This window comes from Schistocerca serialis, chromosome 8 (assembly GCF_023864345.2).
Source record: "Schistocerca serialis cubense isolate TAMUIC-IGC-003099 chromosome 8, iqSchSeri2.2, whole genome shotgun sequence".
Lineage (NCBI taxonomy): Eukaryota > Metazoa > Arthropoda > Insecta > Orthoptera > Acrididae > Schistocerca > Schistocerca serialis.
In genome coordinates, this window is record NC_064645.1 from 449,966,086 (window position 1) to 449,989,228 (window position 23,143).

Sequence of the window (23,143 nt, forward strand, 5' to 3'; positions counted from 1 at the left end):
GACCTGCCATATCCAGTGCCACTCTGTGTCCCACTATGACAATGCTGACTTACTTTCAATATGGTCAGTGGGTCAGGACTTCTTCTTTTGACTCAATCTGGAAGTTTGCTGCCACTTGGATGCCAATGATGAAGAAGCCATTGCCTCACACTCTATTGATGCAAACAGGTGGCCTGGCATTCAGCAGAAGACCAGATTGTTTGCAAGCTTCCTCATTCTGGTCCAGTGGTGATGGCCATCAGATTGCTGGAACTTGGTCAACCAAGACTTTCAAAGTTATTGGAATCACAAGTCAAATCTTTGCCCTCAGTGGTTTCCTGCTGCTCCAGGGTGAAAATGGCTGGGCTAGGCTCATTCCCATGCTCTCATTCCAATGCCAGATCATACACATGCTTCACCATGGTCATTGGATCTTCGTGCTAACTAAACGCCTGGTGCCTCAACGTGTGTGTTGGAAAGGGACTGATGGCAACATTGCCACGATGGTGGCAACCTTTACATCTTGCCAAAGAAAGCAAGTTGCCTATGTGTCACTATTTCCCATCACCAAAGGCACTGACACCATCACAACTCCATCTGGATTTTGCAGACTCTTTCCTGCGTCATTCATGATTCATGATGTTGAATCTGGCTTTCCCTACATCTGTCAGATGTCTTGTGTGTCCTCCATGCATGTGATCCAAGCCTTGACATCGATCTTCATGACTGAAGGTCTTACCAAAACATTTGTCATGGACAACAGGCCTTAGTTTATGTCCACAGAGCTTATATCCTTCTGTGTTTCCAATGGAATCACTCTCATCCACATGGTGCTGTTTTACTCTGTGTCCAATGATCTGGAAGAATGGTTCATCCAAATATTTAAGTATCAACTGTTGAAGATCTACCATCAACACTCACTGGATGGCACACTCTCCAACTTCCTGGCCTATTATCAAGCATTCCTGCAGGAGGGCGCCATTTGAGCTGAATGAATCCACAGCAGTCACACCTCCCTCTTCTGCACGGCTGACAGCTGACAAAGCCTCCTTCGTGGGGTCACTGGCACCATTTTTCCCTTCATGGTGATATCTGGGTCCTGAGATTTCCCCAACATGATCGCTGTTGGACTCTGCAGGTAGTTACACGACTATTGAGCTGAGCAGTGGTGGAAGTACAACTTTCAGATGGTTTGTACTGCCTCAAACATCTGCACAAAGTCTGCCACAGGCATGTGTTGTTGGATTCCGATGTGAGCTCAGCCATTTTATTTATTCCAGTGTCGTCAACTGCAAAGCCAGAAGGTGTCACCCAATCACTACCTACATACTGAAAAGCATATGGCAACTGTACAGTGCCTACTCCCTGGTCAACCCCAATGGCAACAGGCCAGTGTGCCCTGGACCAACACATGCCAAGAGTACCTGCTGACACCATGGAGGTTGACCCTGACTTTGAGACTGGCTACCATCTCTCTCCTCATCTTGCAGAGGAGGTATGTCATATATTAGCAGTATGCCTGATGGGCAGGCAACCAGGTGGATGGTAAGGCAATGCATACAAGCATACCTCCTTGGCTTGGTCTCCCATTACTGTGGCCGCTGGTGAGAATCACATTGCAACTGATAGACAGTGGGTCAAGCTCCATGAGGGGTCCTCCTCAAAAAGGATCAACTTCTCTCCGTAGAGTCACATGTGCAGAAATAGATCTAAAAGTACACCTCCTTGCGCTGGAGGTGCACATCCACTTCTCCACAGTACTCTGCTGATTCTCTGTGCCTACCCATGTGCTGGCTAATCTTAGCCCTTCAATCAGATCCTGGATGGAGCCCTTGTTGTGGGACTTCAGACCTCTCCAACATACCCTATGAGTAGTATTTTCAGCTAGCTGCCACTGAGTACCCACTCCTCCCTTCCAGTGGAAAACTTTGTTGGTTTAGTCTCTAGTTTGCCAAGTATTACTATGACTATGTCAGCCATGTATCCTTGGCAAAAGTAACTTCTAGTATTTAAGTCTTTAATGAGTTTGTTCATCGCTATGTTCCAAAGTAGTGAGGACAGAACCCTCCTTGTAGACACCCTCTGGTGGTACTGACCACCATTTTATCATTCAATATGATGGCTTCTACCTTCTGTTTACTCAGCAGGGTCTTAATCCATCTACATATGGTGGTCTTAATGATATGTTCTTCTACACCTCTAACCATGGGCCGCGCGTAATTAGCCGAGCGGTCTAAGGCGCTGCAGTCATGGATTGTGCGGCTGGTCCCGGCGGAGGTTTGAGTCCTCCCTCGGGCATGGGTGTGTGTGTTTGTCCTTAGGATAATTTAGGTTAAGTAGTGTGTAAGCTTAGGGACTGATGACCTTAGCAGTTAAGTCCCATAAGATTCCACACACATCTGAACATCTAACCATGGATTTGGAGGTCATAGTGCCAAAAGCCCGTATGATGTCTATGAACACAAAGCAATTTTCTGATAGTGGAGTGTTTTTTCACCATCCCATCTGTTAGTGGAGTGGTGTTTTGCATGATTTACCTAGTTGATATGCATGTTGTTTATATGGTGAGGAACCTACCTTCACTAACTTGCATGTTAACCAGTCTTTCTATAGTCCTTGGGAGGAAGGAAGCCAGGCTCATCAATCTCATATTCTTCACTCTGGTATGATTACTTCTAACTGTATCCAGAATGAAAGTAACCCTCAATGCTTCCAAACAATAGGAAAGACTCCCACTGCTATGCTGACTCTAAATAGTCTGCGTAGGAATCTAATTAATCTCTCTCCTGCTTGTTGCAGTCCAGCCAGAAAGATTCCCTGTGGCCCTAGTGACTTTAATGGTTAAAATATTCCCATTGTCTACTAGATTTTTTTGTAATCAACACGTTCTCTGGCAGATTGGAAGTTCTCCTGTTGGTTTCCTGCAAATCAGTACCTCCCAAGGATTGAATCACCCTCTTCTCTTAGAGTGCCTCTTGAATTATTTGGTATTCATGTGAGAACTTTGTGAAGTTTGGTGCATGTTACTGTACCTTCCATGTTCTCACAGAATACCTTCCAGGATGATAGTTTTGCTTGTTGAGTCATAAGGTTGTACTTTCCAAGGGCCTCCTGATGTTTTGCCCATTGTCTTTTCCTTCTTGTAGCATTAAACAGTCTTCTTGCCTGCCTCCTTTGCAGTTCCAGGTTCTCATCCCACCAAGGTACATTCCAGTTTGTGTACTTCTTGGTGGCAGGATAGTTTTCTACGTATGAAATCATAATGACAGATGTCACTTCATCTACCATTCCCTCAATAGGGGGTTCAGCATTCATCTGCTGAGAATGGACTTGGCGATCCCAGGGTTCCTGAGCTGGGGACTGGTAAGCACTGCCAGTGCTTTGTCGCCATAAACTCTGGGCCTGCTTCAGTGACCATCATTCAGTGTGGTTGTGGAATGTTGTGTGTCACACGGAATGGGGATATTGGCTTGACCTCCCAGATCATGAGGATGCTAAAACCTCTGTAAAAAGTTCCCAATCTTAAGGGTGCTGTGTGCTGATGAGCTGCATGGCTGTTGAGGTAGAATAGTTGTTAGCGGACAACCTCTGGGAAACTTGCTGCACTTCAGTTGTATAAGGCTTAGCTAGGCATGTGGGCGTCTGTCTAGATTGACCTTTATTTCCCTAGCTACTTGCAGGGCCAGCATAGATCCTTCAAAATATTTTCTTCCTCCTCCCAGCAGAAATGGTGGGCCTCTAGAAGGTATCAACACCCAATCAAGCAAGGGTTCTCATGTAGCCACCCTCCAGACTTAGGCTTTACACAGACTCTATAAGTATTGAGTAACAGAATGTTTGCTGGTGGCCAGAATGTGTTTCTTGTAATTAAACGGAAAGAAGAGAGCTTTGAGAAAGTTTCACCTTTTTACTTACAAAAAGGGTTAGAGAGAATTGCTAGAAGCTTAAAATCTGTCAAGTGCTTTTGAAATGGGACACTGTCGGTAGAAACATCCAATTCCCAACAAGTGAATAATACCCAGAAAGGTCAGTGACTCCTGGAGTACGCAATAGAAAATGAACTTCACAACATCTTAAACTACAGCAAAGGTGTTGTGACTTGCAGGGATCTGGTTGACTGAAAGCTGAGAGGTCCCAAGTGGTCCCAGGAAGCATCACTGATTTACAGAACATAATGTAATGCATGGATGGTGATCTCTTGAAATCAGACATTTCTATACTGACTTTTGGCAGTACAAAACTTCAGAGCACATTAAGGCTGGTTTCCTCTGCCTTGGTGTGCGGCCTTATTTTCCTAACCCGATGGCTGTTTTACATGCCAGCACTTTAGGCACACCACCTCAGGTTGTAAGGGAACAGCCACATGTGGCAGATGTGGTAAGGTTAGTCTTGAAGGTGTTGGCCATCACTCTGTCCGAAGTAGGGACTGCAGTTTCTTTCTTGAAGATAGGAAGGTACCAGAAACCAAAAGAACTAAATGTATCTCACATGGAGATATCAGAAAGATCTATAAGGCCATGCAGCCCCTAAAGTTTGCTACCTCCATTATGTTTGTTCTCAATCAGTTCAGGAAATCGAAGCTGCTACCCATATGGTGGTTGCTAGTGTCAGCACTAGCACCTGCGTTTGCCAGTGCACTTGTGCCACGCAGTTCTTTCAAAGCCTACTTTTTCTCCCAAAACATAAGATAAGTCTGTTATCTCTCACATTATGGCGCTCCCTGCTTCTTCATAGTTTCAGTCCAGTCCACTGTCCAGCAGTGCCACTACCACTGCTGTGGTTTTGGCTCTGAAGGCTAGCCAGGGCAAAAAATCAAAGGCCAAAAAACAACCACTGATGGAGTTGGGAAGTAAATGATCCGATGAGTCTACATCTTATCATCTGACATCTCTCTTGACCCTCTGGTAGAACCAATGGAGCTTGATGTCTGAGTGAGCCAATCATCTCGCCCCAAGACTGAGCCCCCACCTGTTACTGGATTCCCTCCCTGGCGTAAAGGTAGGGTGAAAGTGCAACCCCGTTAATAGGTGGCATCCATATTACAATGCAAAATTAATGGGTTCAGGACACATGTGGAGGAAGTGAAACCACTAGGGCAGGAACGCTCTCTGTGTCTGTGTTTACAAGAAACACGTTTCAAAGCCACTGACACCCCTGTGCTTTGTGACTGTAGCCTTCACTGCAAGGATCACCTGACTGGGAACAGATTTAAGGGAGATGTTGCTGTGTTTGTCAATAACATGCATCACTCCTCTGCTCTCCCCCTGGCTGCTGACCAGCAAGCAGTTGTTGTTGAAATTCATGGGTGTCAGAGGATCAATGTTTGCTCACTGTACCTCCCTCCACAAGATGTGATCGACTCTGAGGCGCTCATAGATCTTTTGGAACAACTCCCGTGACCATTTCTCCTACTGGAGGCTTCAATCCCCATCATGTTTTGTGGGGTTCGGCCTCTACTATTCCTCACAGTCAGGTTTTGGAGATCCTCATGACCTCCCATGAGCTGTGCATCCTCAACACAGGTACTCACACACATTTCTGTACTGTAACTGATTCATTCTGAGCCACCAACCTCTCTTTCTGTTTTCCAGACTTTGCAGACTCTTTTCAGTGGGAGGTCATAGATGACCTCCATTCCATTAACCATTTCCCACTTCAATTTCACATACCAGATGGAGCACTACCTGAAGGGAAGCCACCAATATCGAAAGTCATCAAGGCTAACTAGATGCTGTTCAGCCAGCTAGTTGTGTTTGAGCATTGCAGCTGCATCCAGGAATGGGTGGATGGTGATTTAAAAGCTGCCCTACAGCATAGCATTGACAGAGACTCTGAATATTCCATAGAGAGTGACCTGGTGAAGATAGCATCAGCAACGAAGCATATGAGTGTGGGATTTGTGTTTGTATTGAGATGCCATGATCAGCCCGAATTGAACTCTTCCATCAGGAGGGTGAACTTGGAGTTGGAGTGACTGCTTAGGACAGATATAGGGTCCCATATCGGTTTGATTCCTGTGGATGCTATCGATAGGTGGGACTACACTAGGCATGGCCTTCACCTCAATAGGAAAGGGAAGGGAAAACTGTCTGGGTTGATTGTAGAAAACGTAAGGGAGGACATTGTCACAAGTGGTAAAATACCAGTGGTCACAGGTGTCAGAGGGATGCCTTTTTTAGGATAGGGAAGGGGGAAAGAAAACGAGTTTTAAGAGAGATTGGCAGACACACTCAGTTTGAGAAAACAGATGAACAGGAGTCAGATTTTAGCATACAGCCTCCATTTCAACAATATTTAACAGAAAGGAATCAGAAACTGCCAGTTCACATTCACCAAAGCAGTAATAATGCCATTAGTATGCAGTATCAGTTATCTTTGATACACCAGAACATTCCAGGACTCAGAAATAAAGTTGATGAACTACTCATTTGTATGGATTAAATGAATTCATCTAACCAAATTGACATAATCTGCCTCTCTGAACATCAAGTGACCACTGGTATAGATATGTTAGACATTTCAGGATTTAAGCTAGCTTCCTACTTCTGCAGAGTAGATATGGACAGAGGAGGAGTTGCCACATTTATTAAAAACTGCCATAAATTCAAGAACATTGACATTAATAAATTCTGTTTAGAGCAGAATCTAGAAGCATGTGCAACAGAAGTAGAGTTCCATAACAGATCCTATATAATAGTAACTATTTACTGAGCACCTGCAGGAAATTATAATCTATTCATAAATCATTTGGAAGCTCTTTTGGGTTATTTAACAGGAAGAAACAAAGAAATTTTGATTACTGGTGACTTTAATACAGATTTTCTAATGCAATCTTCCAGTAAACATTTACTGCAGTTAGTAATGTTGTCTTTCAATCTAACTCACACTGTAAACTTTCCAACTAGATTGACTAAATTCTCAAAGACAGCCATTGATAACATTTTTATAGACAAATCAAAGGAACAAAATCATATCATAAAACCTGTAATAAATGGACTATCAGATCATGACATGCAGCTCCTTGTTTTAGATGTAAATTCTAAGCAGATTATCAAGACTGCTAAACCTGAGTACAGGAGAGTAGTCAATCAACCAAAAATTGAGTGTTTTAGAAAACTGCTGAAAGATATGAACTGGAAAGATGTTTATAGTGCTCATGACATGAATGAAAAATATAACACATTCATGAACAATGTTAGTACCATGTTTGAAAACTGTTTTCCTCTAAAATTTACACAAATTATACAGAAGTCTATAATAAAACCATGGATTACACAAGGAATAAAGATTTCCTGTAAGACAAAAAGGAAAATGTATCTGTCGACCAAGAACAGCTCCAATGCTGATGATTTAGCTAAATACAAGGAACACTGTAAAATATTAAAAACAGTAATTCAGACATCTAAACAAATGCACTATGAGAAGAAGATAGCAATGTCAGGGAACAAAATAAAAACAATATGGTATATAGTGAAAGAGGAGACTGGTAGAACCAGAAAGGAACAGGAGCAAATAGCATTAAGCGTAGAAGACACATTAGTAACCGATGGGCATAGTGTGGCAAATCTATTTAACAAGTACTTTATATCCGTTACTGATAGAATGGGATTGTGAGGATCAGTAAATAATGCCCTTGAATTTCTGAAACTAGCTGTTACAAATAGCTTCAGGTACATGAATATGTCACTCACTTCACCAAAAGAAATAACTTTCATAATAAAATCTTTAAAAACAAAACATTTTAGTGGTTATGATGAAATATCAACAAAGTTAATTGAGGCATGTTCTTGTGAGTTTAGTACAATTCTAAGTTACTTGTGTAGCCAGTCAATTATAACTGGGACATTTCCTGACTGGCTAAAATATGCAGACGTTAAGCCTCTATTCAAGAAAGGGGATAAAGGGATACCATCAAACTACAGACCGATTTCACTTTTGCCAGCATTCTCAAAAATTTTAGAAAAAGTAATGTACAGGTAGCTTCTCAACCATCTGACCACAAATAATATATTATCAAGAACACAGTTTGGATTTCTGAAGGGTTCTGATATCGAAAAGGCTATTTACACCTACAGTGAAAATGTACTTAATTCATTAAATAACAAATTACAAGCAGCTTGTATTTTCTGTGATTTGTCAAAGGCATTTGATTGTGTGAACCACAATATCCTTTTAAATAAATTAGAATTCTATGGTATCACGGGCAGTGCTGCAAAACGGTTCAAGTCATACCTTGCTAACAGGAAACAAAGGGTGTCAGTGCAAGGGACTAGTGAATTAAGTAATCAGTCATCATCAGAATGGGAAGAAATTACATGTGGTGTCCCGCCAGGATCCATCTTAGGGCCACTGCTTTTTCTTGTGTGCATTAATGATCTCTCATCAGTTACACTGCCAGAAGCAGAATTCATTTTGTTTGCAGATGACACAAGTATTGCAATAAATAGTATGTCAAGGGTAGTTCTAGAAAGATCAGCTAATGATATTTTCATGGATATTAATAAATGGTTTACAGCTAACTCAATGACATAGAACTTTGAAAAGACTCACTATATGCAATTCAGAACCTGTAAGAGGTTTCCACCCAGCGTATGCATAAAGTATGAAGAAGAGCAGATAGAAGAGGTTAACAGTCTTAAATTCCTGGGATTACAACTTGATAATAAATTCAGTTGGGAGGAGCACACCACAGAACTGCAGAAACGCCTTAACAAATCTGTATTTGCAATTTGAGTGTTAGCTGACATAGGCGACATAAAAATGAAAAAGCTTGCATACTTTGCCTACTTTCATTCCATAATGTCATACGGTATACTATTTTGGGGTAACTCTTCAAGTCAAACAAAAGTTTTCAGAGTCCAAAAGCATGTAATACGTATTATTTGTGGAGTAAATTCACGGATGTCCTGTAGAAACCTTTTCAAAGAACTAGGTATACTAATTACTGCCTCTCTGTATATTTACTCCTTAATGAAATTTGTGTTAAATTTTTTTTTTTTTCTTCCGATTTTGGCTGTCTAGGGACCACGTTAAACAACTATTTTTCAATGTACATTTCTCCTATTGCGCTCCTCCTCTTTTCTCTTCTGCCAATATGTCTTCATCCTTTCTCTGTGCTGCTCCCTTCGGTCTTCTGTCCACACTGTTCCTCCAGTTCTTCTCTTCTTCACTTCAAATCCTTCAAAATGTTGAATTTTGTCTCTCATTAAGTCTCTGTTGGTTATATCATCTTCTCCTGTACCCATCTCCTCTAAGTCTGCTTTGACTTCTTTGAACCAGGTAATTTGGGTTCTGGGGTTTTTGTCAAAAAACATGAATATTTTCTTTGTCAGCCTTTCATCATTCATTCTTTTCAAATGGGCGTAAAAGCTTACTCTTCTCTTCCTCATAGTATCTCCCACTTTCTCAATTTTGTCATACACTTCTCTATTACTTCTAAGCTTCCAAGTCCCATTCTCAAACCTCGGCCCAAGTACTCTTCTAATGATTTTTCGCTCCTTTTTTGCTATAGCTTCCATTTCCTTGTTAGTGTTCATTGCTAAACATTCAGATGCATACAGACACTCTGGCTTAATCACAGTGTTGTAGTGCCTTATTTTTGCGTTAATTGATACTGACTTCTTGTTGTACACATTCTTTGTTAGCTGGAATGCCATTTCCATTTTTCTTGTTCTTGTTTTATTTCTTTCTTTATCTGAAGCATTGGGCTGGATGATTTCCCCTAAATATTTGAAATTAGAAACCTTCTTTATCTGGCCATACTTTGTAATCATATTGTTCGGTGCCTCTTTTACATTGGTTAGGTACTCTGTCTTTTCAAAGGAGATTTTCAGTCCTTCTTTTTCTGCTGTTTCATTCAGAATATTGATCTGTTTGACTGCTTCTTCCAAACTTCCTGCCAGAATCGCTAAGTAATCAGCAAAAGCGAGGAAATCTACTTCTAATCCATCCTTTATTCTTCCTAATCTGATTTTTTGTATTCCTTCTTCAGTCGTTTTCTTCCTCCACTCTCTTATTTGTGTTAAATAATATATCTCTTTTTCCAACAAACAGCTCAGTTCATACATACAATACCAAGAACAAAAATGATCTGCACAAGGACTTAAAAGCACTTACTTTAGTTCAAAAAGGGATCCACTACTCAGGAATACTCATCTTCAATAATTTGCTAGCAAACATAAAAAATTTAGTTACAAATAAAGATCAATTTAAAAGGAGCCTGAAAGACTTACTAGTGGCCAACTCCTTCTACTCCATTGACGAATTTTTAATAGAAACAAATGATGTATTGTATATATTCGTACTATTAGTATTGTTATTTGAGCTTTAAAAAAAATATTGACGTGTTCCACATCCACGAGGATCTCCTCAGCACTGGTCTATGGAACAAAAAACTAATCTTATCTAATTTAATCTAATACAGTCCCCTAACCTTCTGAGTTGCTAAAGCCAAAGCCCAATGCATGATTAAGGAGAGCAAGAACAGGTCTCTAGTCTCCATTAGCCATTCCACCTGTTCTATGAAAGTACGGGAAGCCATCACGAAAACGCAATCAGTAACCTGGTAAACGCAATCATTAACCAACAGCAACAGTGCTGGCACAGGGGTGTCACCAAACAACTTCCGGAGACATCGCTCAGGTGCTGGCAGAGAATTGTGCAAGCCAGAATCCAGCATTTTGTCACTACCGTGCGACTGTATAGAGGGGAGAATTGGAATTTAGATCCAACAATTCCAAGACTTACAGGTACAGCTACCATTTCTCCATGTGGGAGTGGAAATGAGCCCTGGCCCCTGTCTCAGACTTGTGATGTTGCACCCAGTCACTACCAGATCTAGTACACCATCCTTAGACATTTTTCTGCAGCATCAAAAGAAATCCTCCTTGAATGCTTTAATCTCATGCGGCATACAAGTAACATCCCAATCTCATGAAGAGAGGCAACTTTGGTACATCCTCTCAAAACTGTAAAAGGCAACACATGTCCCAGTACTTATCAGAGTACCGTCTTCGAGTTGTGTAGGAAAGACCCTGGAGCAAATGGTTAACCATCATCTGGTCAGGTTGTTAGAGGCCAGGCAAGTCTTTAGCCACTCTTGGTATGGATTCCAAAGATTTTGGTCCACTGTCAACAATTTGACTTTACTAGAGACAGTGATTCAGTAGGCTTTCCTATTGAAAAATCAGTGTGTTGGGATATTCTTCAATGTCAGTAATGCATATGATACCATTTGGAGACTATGTATTATGCATCAAAGGGGCTTTCATGACCATCTCCCCAACTTCATACAGTCTTTCCTGTCACAGCAGCTTTTTAGGACGTGACTCACAATCGATTTGAGCAGGAGTACCATGCCAGTCAGGGCAGGGTTTTAAGTGTTACCCTCTTTGCCATAGCCATAAACAGTATCACATCTACAGTATGGAGTCCTGTACAGTGCTCCTTCTTTGTGACGATTTCGCTGTTTTGTGTTCCTCCTCTAGTGTTGTAACAGCAAGCTGTCAGTTGCAACTTACAGTGCAGAGGTTAGAGTGTGCTGTAAAGACAGGTTTTCAGTTTCCTGCAGATAAGTATGTGTGTATTCATTTTAATTGTTCTCAGTGTGTTTTTAATTTACCAGTATTTACTGTGAGTGACACCATTCTACATTTTAGAGACTCAATGAGATTTCTGAGCCTCATTTTTGTTTCATAATTGTTGAGGCATCAAGGGGTCACAAATTTAGCATTGGAGGGCAGCGTGGAGGGTAAAAATCATAGAGGGAGACCAAGAGATGACTACACTAAGCAGATTCAGAAGGATGTAGGTTGCAGTAGGTACTGGGAGATGAAGAAGCTTGCATAGGATAGAGTAGCACGGAGAGCTGCATCAAACCAGTCTCAGGACTGAAGGCCACAACAACAACAACATCAACAATTGTCGTTGTTGCCACACCTGAGAGATCTGATAGCCAGAACCCTGAAGGCACTAAATATCTTAAAGTGTCTTATTCAAAGGTCTTGGAGAGGGGACAGGGCATGTCTGCTCCAGTTTTATAGGCGTTTCATGTGTTCTCAGCTGGACTGTGGGTGCACAGTATGTGGATTGATGAGCGCTTCTTATTTGAAGATCATTAACACTTTCACCCTGAGGCGATTTGGCTGGCCACAGGTGCGTACAGGACCAGTCCCATACCCAGTCTCTGTGCTGAGGCTGGGGAACTTCCACTCACCATCCAGCAGCAGCTGCTCATTATGTGTCAAGCACGTAATCTCCTTGCAGTGCTGAATTCAATTTCATACCATACTGTAGCTCGTCTACCTCTGAAATAACTTTTCTCCAGCTGTCCATGAGTGACAATGCTGTTTGGGATTCTCATGTAGCATGTACTGGAGTCACTTGTTGTGGAGTGACTACAACCCCAAATCCATGGTTTTAACCATCTGCTAACCATCTGCTCCCCCCTCATGAACCATGGACCTTGCTGTTGGTGGAGAGGCTTGCGTGCCTCAGTGATACAGATAGCCGTACCGTAGGTACAACCACAATGGAGGGGTATCTGTTGAGAGGCCAGACAAACGTGTGGTTCCTGAAGAGGGCAGCAGCCTTTTCAGTAGTTGCAGGGGCAACAGTCTGGATGATTGACTGATCTGGCCTTGTGACACTAACCAAAACGGCCTCTCAGTGCTGGTACTGCAAACGGCTGAAAGCAAGGGGAAACTACAGCTGTAATTTTTCCTCAGGGCATGCAGCTCTACTGTATGGTTAAATGATGATGGCATCCTCTTGGGTAAAATATTCCGGAGGTAAAATAGTCCCTCATTTGGATCTCCAGGTGGGGACTATTCAGGAGGATGTTGTTATCAGCAGAAAGAAAACTGTCGTTCTACGGATCGGAGTGTGGAATGTCAGATCCCTTAATCAAGCAGGAAGGTTACAAAATTTAAAAAGGGATATGGATAGACTAAAGTTACATATAGTGGGAATTAGTGAAGTTTGGTGGCAGGAGGAACAAAACTTCTGGTCAGGTGAATACAGGGCTATAAATACAAAATCAAATAGGGGTAATGCAGGAGTAGGTATAATAATGAATAAAAAAATAGGAGTGTGGGTAAGCTACTACAAACAGCATTGTGAACCCATTATTGTGGCCAAGATAGACATTAAGCCCATGCCTACCACAGTAGTACAAGTTTATATTCCAACTAGCTCCACAGATGACGAAGAGATTGATGAAATGTATGATGAGTTAAAAGAAATTATCCAGATAGTGAAGGGACATGAAAATTTAATTGACATGGGTGACTGGAATTCGGTAGTAGGAAAAGGAAGAGAAGGAAACGTAGTAGGTGAATATGGAATGAGGGTAAGAAATGAAAGAGAAAGCCGCCTGGCAGAATTTTGCACAGAGCATAACTTAATGATAGCTAACACTTGGTTCAAGAATCATAAAAGAAGGTTGTATACATGGAAGAGGCCTGGAGATACTCGAAGGTTTCAGATAGATTATATAAGACAGAGATTTATGAACCAGGTTTTAAATTGTAAGACATTTCCAGGGGCAGATGTGGACTCTGACCACAATCTATTGGTTATGAACTGTAGATTAAAACTGAAGAAACTGCTAAAAGGTGGTAATTTAAGGAGATGGGACCTGGATAAACTGAAAGAACCAGAGGTTGTACAGAGTTTGAGGGAGAGCATAAGGGAACAATTGACAGGAAGGGGGGAAATAAATACAGTAGAAGAAGAATGGGTAGCTTTGAGGGATGAAGTAGCGAAGGCAGCAGAGGATCAAGTAGGTAAAAAGACGAGGGCTAGTAGAAGTCCTTGGGTAACAGAAGAAATACTGAATTTAATTGATGAAAGGAGAAAATATAAAAATGCAGTAAATGAAGCAGGCAAAAAGGAATACAAATGTCTCAAAAATGAGATCGACAGGAAGTGCAAAATGGGTAAGCAGGGATGGCTAAAGCACAAATGTAAGGATGTAGAGGTGTACATCACTAGGGTTAAGATAGATACTGCCTACAGAAAAATTAAAGAGAGCTTTGGAGAAAAGAGAACCACTTCCATTAATGTCAAGAGCTCAGATGGAAACCCAGTTCTAAGTACAGAAGAGAAAGCAGAAAGGTGGAAGGAGTATATAGAGGGTCTGTACAAGGGTGATGGACTTGAGGACAATATTATGAAAATGGAAGAGTATGTAGATGAAGTTGAAATGGGAGATATGATACTGCATGAAGAGTTTGACAGAGCACTGAAATACCTAAGCCAAAACACGGCCACGGGGGTAGACAACATTTCATTAGAACTACTGATAGCCTTGGGAGAGCCAGCCCTGACTGAACTCTGCCATCTGGTGAGAAAGATGTATGAGACTGGCAAAATACCCTCAGACTACAAGAAGAATATAATAATTCCAATCCCGAAGAAAGCACGTGTTGACAGACGTGAAGATTACCGAACTCTCAGTTTAATAAGCCATGGCTGCAAAATACTAACACGAATTCTTTACAGACGAATGGAAAAACTGGTAGAAGCCAACCTTGGGGAAGATCAGTTTGAATTTCATAGAAAAGTTGGAACACATGAGGCAATAATGAGCCTACAACTTATCTTAGAAAATAGATTAAGGAAATGCAAACCTATGTTTCTAGCATTTGTAGACTTAGAAAAAACTTTTGACAGTGTTGACTGGAATACCCTCTTTCAAATTCTGAAGGTGGCAGGGGTAAAATACACAGAGCGAATGGCTATTTACAATTTGTACGGAAACCAAATGGCAGTTATAAGAGTCAAGGGGCATGAAAGGGAAGCAGTGGTTGGGAAGGGAGGGAGACAGGGTTGTAGCCTCTCCCTGATGTTATTCAATCTGTGTATTGAGCAAGCAGTAAAGGAAACAAAAGAAAAATATGGAGTATGAATTAAAATCCATGGGGAAGAAATAAAAACTTTGAAGTTCACTGTTGACATTGTAATTCTGTCAGGGAAAGCAAAGGATCTGGAAGAGCAGCTGAACGGAATGGACAGTGTCTTGAAAGGAGGATATAAGATGAACATCAACAAATGCAAAATGAGGATAATGGAATGCAGATGAATTAAATTGGGTGATGCTGAGGGTATTAGATTAGGAAATGAGATGCTTAAAGTAGTAAATGAGTTTTGCTATTTGGGAAGCAAAATAACTGATGATGGTCAAAGTATAGAGGATATAGAATGTAGACTGGCAATTGCAAGGAAAGCGTTTCTGAAGAAGAGAAATTTGTTAACATTGAGTATAGATTTAAGTGTCAGGAAGTCGTTTCTGAAAGTATTTGTATGGAGTGTGGCCTTGTATGGAAGTGAAACCTGGATGATAAATAAATTGGACAAGAAGGGAATGTGGTGCTACAGAAGAATGCCGAAGATTAGATGGGTAGATCACATAACTAATGAGGAGGTATTGAATGGAATTGGGGAGAAGAGGAGTTTGTGGCACAACTTGACTAGAAGAAGGGATCGGTTGGTAGGGCATGTTCTGAGGCATCAAGGGGTCACCACTTTAGTATTGGAGGGCAGCTTGGAGGGTAAAAATCGTAGAGGGAGACCGAGAGATGAATACACTAAGCAGATTCAGAAGGATGTAGGTTGCAATAGTTACTGGGAGATGAAGAAGCTTGCACAGGATAGAGTAGCATGGAGAGCTGCATCAAACCAGTCTCTGGACCGAAGACAACAACAACAACAACAACAACAACAACAACCACCACCATCTGCTACCCTGGTTACTGCTGAGGTCCAGCATAATTGTAGATTTAGTGCAGTAGAGGAGATATTACACTCCTGCTTCTGTTTTTAATGCGATATTTTCTGACAATTTATCCGAGCACCAAAACTATGTAGTTGTTTTTACTGATGGATCAAAACTGAGGAACTGTGTTGGTTGCTCTATTGTTTCCTTGGATCATGGCCTCTAGGTCCCACTGCCTTAAGCCATTACTATATTTGATGCAGAATTATATGCGATATTGCGTGCACTGTGTCATGGATCTGGGAGATGTGTTATTTTCTACCGGATTTGTCGATACCAAATCTAATGATGGAGGTTGTAAATGTTTTCTTATATTTTTGTCAGAATATTTTTTTGTGAATTGTAATTTTCCTTATTTTATGCTAATTTGCTTATATGTTTGAGAGTGACAGCATATTGATTAATATTAGTAGATGTGATGAAGAATATCAAAGAGACTGGTTACAAGTGGAAGCTTGTGTGTTGTGTGAAATGTCTTTGATGCTGGAGTCGTCTTTGACTGTAGTCAGTCAGCAGTGAACTCTCGGTGTGTGTGAGAGTGGAACAATGTGCAGGTCGCCGTTGTAATAATTTGCTAGTGAACAGGAAAAATGAATTATGGTACTACTTTTTTTTATATAAACATCAAGAAGGAACCACATTCGAAGAAATGGTATTTGAAGCACCAAAAATGAGGCAAACACATTGAACTAGGTCATTTCTGCAGCCAATGAAACTGCATTCTACTTTCACTAGACGACTGAAGCCAACACAAAAAGTCAACTATCATCTTACAAACATTTCACGGAAAACGTACCGTCACAAAAACTGGAGCAGATGATATGATCTTCCAATGCTAAATTTCTTGTCTGTTCACATTCTCTAAGTACGCTCCATGTGCTGAAACTTTTGTACCCAGCAGATAATGTAGTCCAGACTGTCCAGGATGCCCTGCTCCAACTGCAACGACTGGGGAAGGAGGTGTTTTTACGCTATATACTAGGGCAGGTAACAAAAGGGCAGGTCTAGCAGCCAAGGAGGCATGTCTTGATCCTCAGGTATTTCATTGTGGTATCCCTCTGCATGCCACCACCTTGTTGTTGAGCTCAAGATTCTTGCATCAGTGGGAATACGAGTGGCTGGAAGTGACTGATTATAAGCTTTGTGTAGTAAAGCCCACACCACGGCTGTGGTGAATTTCCTTCCATCCACGTACACAGGATAAGGTTTTCTTCACTTGACTTTGCATAGGCCACAGCCATATGATGCATGGCTTCTTGATCTGGCAAGAGGATCATCCAGTATGTGGCACTTGAGGTGTATAGATCATTGTGTGATGTCTTTTATTGGACTGCATTTTATTTTCTGACCGGTGGGCCTTGGCTGATTTTCTGACTGATCTGCAATATATTTTAGGTGATGATCAGATGAATATGGTTAGAGTATTAAAGTTTTTTGAACTGTCAAATTTTTTTATCAAGATTTTAGAGAGGTGGTTTTAATATGTTTGCAGGGTGACTGGCTTGTCCACATTTTATGTAAGTGATCAGCCATTGACATTTTCCTGTGCCTTCCTTTTTGCTCCCTTCTTGTTTTACTTATGTTTTAGTCTCCTTTATTGCATATTTTATTCTTTCCTGTTGTCTTAGTGGGTATGACCACATTTTAAAATATTTTTCCACATTTGTTTCTTTTAATGCATGTAAGGGTGCTGATAACCCTGCTGCTGAGTGTCCATAAGCACTAAACATTCACACACACTTTTAAACAGCTATTAGATACTGTATTATAGTTCTGACTTCAGATAGGTTGAGTGTTAGTCTTTTTTATATAAGTCCCAGTCTGTTTTCCTATGATTTCTGTTGGTCATGGTCTGTTTAGGACCTATTTCAACCAAGAACTTGATATACACCTAGTCAGATAAGGATGGTTACACCACCACAGGATGCTGTTTGATATAACTATCTATTAAGATGATTCCAAAAGTTATGTCAGTTACTTCATCTCTTCTTCTATTCCTGAAGGAAGGTTTGCTACCCCTGTTCAGGATCTCCAGGTCACTCTAGAGTAAATATTCGAGAAGGTACTCAATTCTGCTTTTGGTGTCACTACTTCCCACAGCAAGTTGTGTGCATTGGCACCACAACCAACCAACAGCTGTTCATTTAGCTGTGAACAGCTGTCTACCAGTCTCCTCATGTCCTGGGAAGGAGGAACACTGTCCTCATAGGGAATATAAGCCAAGGCCAGTACAATTTCCCTCTTGATACCTTCCTTTTGCAGCATCCTTATAGTCACTAAGTCCCTGACACAAATGTCCACCATCAGCATGAATGAAATTACATTGTTGACATAAATGAATGTTCTGTAGTTCTTTAGATTTCTAGCATAAATCAAATATTCCTAGATAAGTGTAATGTCCACCACCTGTCCTCTCAGAAGGCAACTCAGGACAGCAGTGGTCTCCTTGCTGCACTGCAGTTCCATCTGCAACACTTGTAGCCACCAACTTGCAGCCATGACCATTCCTAATGGCTTTGATTATCCTGCTGGTAACCTATGAGAGCCCTAAGCACAGTTTCAGGTCCTGTTCTTTCATGGCTCTCAGGTATTCTTCACTGACTTTTACCTCAAGGATTAGGCCATCCAGTATAACCTTTTGGTTAGTTGCACTCTAGTCCTCTATTGAGACCTTCTGGTCCTGCACTCATACTTTCATGAACATAGTCATTGTGTAAGTATCCTTAAGAAGTTTTGGTACCAAAACTGATATCTTAGTGGTCTTTAAGAGTTCAGGAGCTGTCTTGACCAGCACCTTCACCTCCTCCCATGATGATATTTTGGTCAACATCTCCTTAAGCCAATTCACTGTTCTTGGGCCCCCCCCTCCCCCCCCCCCCCAAAAAAAAAAAAATTGAACACTCTTGTCCAGATACATCATCCTGAATTTGGGACCTGAATGTGCAACCCTCCCCCTCCCTTTGACCCTCTCAAAGAGAGCCATCTGAACAAGTTCCACCTGATGTGAGGTGATGTTGACCAACGGTTAGCCCTGTTTTGTAACCGCCACCCTGAAAACTGAGAGTGCAGCACTATAGGTCTCTTTTCCTATTTCTTGCCTTTACTTTTCTGAATTCATTTGCTCGGAGAAGTGGGAGTATTAGACTCAATCCTTGTTCCCTGCCTTGGAAGTAGAAGGAGTCTGTTTAGTCCCTTCACTCTGAGACAGTCTTTTTTTGGAGGTTTTAGGTTTGAGACCCTTAATCCATTCCATTTATGTTTCAGAAGCCATTCATTTCCTTCCTTTCCCTTTTGTTCTCTGATAAGTTTTCTTCTCTGAGTCACAACCAAGGCTTTGATCTTGACCCTGTCCAATTTCTCAGTGACAATTTCCACTTCTCGAACTGGTCTAGTGCCCAATCCTGTTGTGGAAGAACTTCCATCAGTTCCAGTCCCGATGCTTTGGTGTTTTAGGTCTCACCAAGCTCTCAGTTTTTGTTTGGTTTTGTTCTGTGTTTTCCATTTTGGCCCCATTTGAATTGGGGATATATTAAGTCCACATCACGGGGACCCACAAGGTGAAAGGCTAATGAAGGATGACCAGTATCCCTGAGGTTCCATTCATGACACATCTTCCCATGTACCATGCACCCCTCAGCATGGATTGCATTACACTTTTGAATGGGTACCTGGGGAAGGTCTGTGGGAATTGATGTGGGAGGGATTGGGTGTTCTGGGATGCACTATGTATGATTCATCTGCTGACACCTCTCCAGCATGGGAGACCCTGCCAGTAGCTGTGCTACAGCCTACATAGCCCACAGCTTCATGCGAACGTGCAAGTCTCCCTGCCTGCATGGTCACTACTTTGAAAAGTTGATTTCCATTGGAGAGGGAGCTATTACTTAAACATGGTATTTTAAAATAGAAAAGCAACAGCCTTTCTTAAATATTGTCTCTTAAAATAGCATATTTGTATAATTTTTCACACAGTGTTTTAATCTGGTGAGATGACTGTATTTTCTTGTAGTTCTGCTTTATGGAATACTGCATGCATCATCATCATTGACAAACTTCCTTTGTTTCTAACAAATCACGAAGTTGGATTTCAGTCTAATTCAATAAATGCAGCTGTCATACGATCAAACCATTAATGTTAAAGGATAATATTGTCAGAATACAGTTTTCTACATATAATTTTGTTTTTTAAATATCTTCAGATGTATTATTATTGACTTTGAAAGCAGCCATACTATGACTTATTATTTAACAATGTGCATTAAACCACTCTTAATTTAATTTAATACTTCTTTTAAAGGGAACAAAGCATGCAGTATACCCCAGTTCTATCTGGGGTCCAACTTGTGAAGACATAGATAAAGTAGTAAACTTAATTTTGCTGCCAGAGCTGAGCATTGGTGACTGGCTGGTATTTGAGAATATGGGTGCTTACAATTTACAAGTGGCATCTCCCTTTAGTGGCTTTCCCACCCCAAAAGTGCACACAGTGATTGATGAACATGGCTGGTGAGTGAAATTTTTCATTAAAAATTATTTATAGGGTCTAATGTGTTTATGAACATGAAACTTTTTAAAACAGTTTCAGTTATTTGTCAGTCAAGTTATTTTATTCATTGTTTAATTTAACCTAATCAGATATGGAAAATATTTATTCTCTACTTGATTCCCATATTATGACATTTGTTTCTTTACTTCTGACTCCAGGAGGCTGCTTAAAAATAAGGATCTGATGAAAGAAACTCATTTTGTCATTGGAAACTCCTCACCAAACTTGCCTCCAGGGACTGGCAGGGACACCATTGATGAAAAGTCTGTCTTCTCAACATAAGACTCCAATATATTTTCAGGTTTTGTATATTAACCTTCTGAGGTGGGACATTACATATACAAGATTTTTGAAATTATTATTAGACAGAACATGACGGCTGCAATATAAATTGTATTTTTGTGCTTCATGAATGACAGATAAACATTTGTTGTGTTTTGTCAGACTGTTAGGGCATGGTTTGTTAAATAACATTGTGCACTGTATACCATTACTTGATGCGTTAAGCTTAATAAAGCAACTGAGCTATAAATCTCCATATATGTCATGTTCACAAACATTTTGGTCATTTGAGATTCACAGTTCATTCAAAAATACCTTTTTGAAAATGCTAAATGTGATTACATACTAGTTCTTATGTGAACTGCATGCATTTCTTCAAGGATATTAACTGTCTGCGGCATGTGAATGGAGTGCAGTTCAAAATCTCCTGCAATAGCATAATGAGATGGAGGGTTTCAAATGATCCTTTGTTCAGTGCAATGAAATTTTCTGTGCATTTTTCAGTGTGGAAAATTGAAAACATCTGTATATTAACTACTTTATCACTGTTAAATGTTTAAATACTTAATTCTTGGGAAGAACTCTGTGTAGCTGCTCTGAAACATCGTTAGGGTGGTCCTCATTAGTTAGTGTCGTAGAGATGACTTCTCTGTTTTTTGTGTCTGTTAAAATGCAAATAATCCTTCTATGTTTGTAGCTAAATTCATATATCCATAGTGACTCTAACATTTAGGGATATTAAATTTGAACCTGGCTTCCTTAAGTTTTATTCCTTTTTATTTTCTTTGTCTTGGGTTACTATACTTTTTCACCCATAACAGGCATTTATTTTCATAAAATTTTCACTGTTTAGTAGTTAATTACATAGATAATGATGTAAATAAATTTTGTGATTCAGAAATAGTGATACATAACTGCAAAGCTCCGTGGATACGTTCTGAGTATTTTGGTATAAGGGAACCATGGTCTTTGGCAGCTTGTTACAGCTATTGCATTGCATTTGATGCCTTGCCCCTGTTAGCTTTGTATCATTATTACACTAAAAATACAGCACAATGGTGCAGATGTTGGTGGTACTCACTGTGTGTTGTGTTTTCATTCCTATATGGTAAATGCTTTTGACAACAGTAATGTCCTCTTCAACCTATTAGTCTCAAGCTGGCATTCAGTACATCTCAGGTCTGTCAAAAATGTTGTTTCTGTACAGTGTTAATTTTGGGTTAACAATGATACACAGCAGTATTATGGATAAGTTTACTGATGAAAACTTGGCAGAAAAGCACCTAGCGTATGGATTCAGTGAAAGCAATGGAAGAGCTGCACACCAACACAATGCTGAGCTGTGCCTAGACTGACGGCAACTACATCACAGTGCTTTTGCATCTTGCAGTTGTTGGACTACAGTGTGCTTTGTTTTTTGCATCTTTATTGATTGCATGTTATAGACCATTTCACTGTTGCAAAGGTATTTTAACAGAAACAAGAATCATTGCAGTAACACCAAAACACACACACACACACACACACACACACACACACACAGGGAGAGGCTGCAGGTGCGTGGTGCGTGGGACAGAGATTAGAGACATCATGGACACTATCCCCAATGAGTTCATGCAGCACATGACGACAATGTTGTAGAGGAGTGAACTGGGAGGGGGGCAGAACAGAGGATAAGGTGACTATGGGGAAGAGGATGTGAGTGCAGTATGGGTCAAATTGGAGTTATGGGGCATGTTGGAGGCAGGTGTGATGCAGGGGGTTATTGGAGATTGAGGCCAGGAGGATTATAGGAATGAAGGAAGTTTTGCAAGCAAAACTCCCATCTACAAAGTTCAGAAAAGCTTCTTCTAAGGGTAAGGACCCAGATGATACAGGATGTGAAGTGATCATTGGAATTGAGCAAGTCATGCTCTGCTGCATGTTCTGGCAGTGTTATTGGCCACAATTTTGTTGTGGCCATTTGTTTGTGAGGACAGTTCATTAGTGGTCACATCTAGGGTCAAGTACATGATCTGATTTCAAGCATCTGCTTTGACCAAAGACATTCTGTTTGACGTCATGAGCTTACATTACTAAGGATACAACTGCAAATTATTAAATTTTACCTTCAGTTGTCTTAGTATTTAGTGTAATCTATGATATTTGTGAACTATGCTGCTTATTCCAAATATGCCATGATGTATGACAGTGTGGTTGGGGTGGAACCCGAGAGCACAGCTTAAATTATTGATAAGTAAACTACCAGTGATTATATTTTTATTCTTTTTTCTGTCAAATATTTGGCTATTTCTTTCTGTATTTGGCACTATTTCTAAGAGTAAGTTTAGTCAGAAACTTAAGAGAATAATTTAAATTATTGAATGTAAAACAATAATTGATTACAAAGATCATGTTGTTTCTTACAGTTATTTCAACTTTTTGTAATGTGACAAGTTTGTTGAGGCTGAGGTTAGCCAGAAACCTAAGTGTATAGCTCAAGTGATCTTGAGTGAAATGAGTAGTGACGTTATTTATCATTCTGTGACATCGTGGAGATGCTGTGTATATGAAATGATTGT

At 40.6% G+C, this 23,143-nt stretch overlaps 1 protein-coding gene across 1 annotated transcript in view; it reads left to right on the forward strand.

Moving 5' to 3' along the window:
• The window catches only part of LOC126416609 (ornithine decarboxylase-like), a 108,541-nt gene extending 87,868 nt beyond the window's left edge, over positions 1–20,673 (forward strand). Inside the window, exons 7-8 of the mRNA XM_050084362.1 lie at positions 20,052–20,260; positions 20,459–20,673. Of these exons, the coding sequence (XP_049940319.1) occupies positions 20,052–20,260; positions 20,459–20,582 (333 nt within the window). The 3' untranslated portion in view covers positions 20,583–20,673. The remainder of the gene's footprint in view (positions 1–20,051; positions 20,261–20,458) is intronic.
• Positions 20,674–23,143: the final 2,470 nt, after the last annotated feature.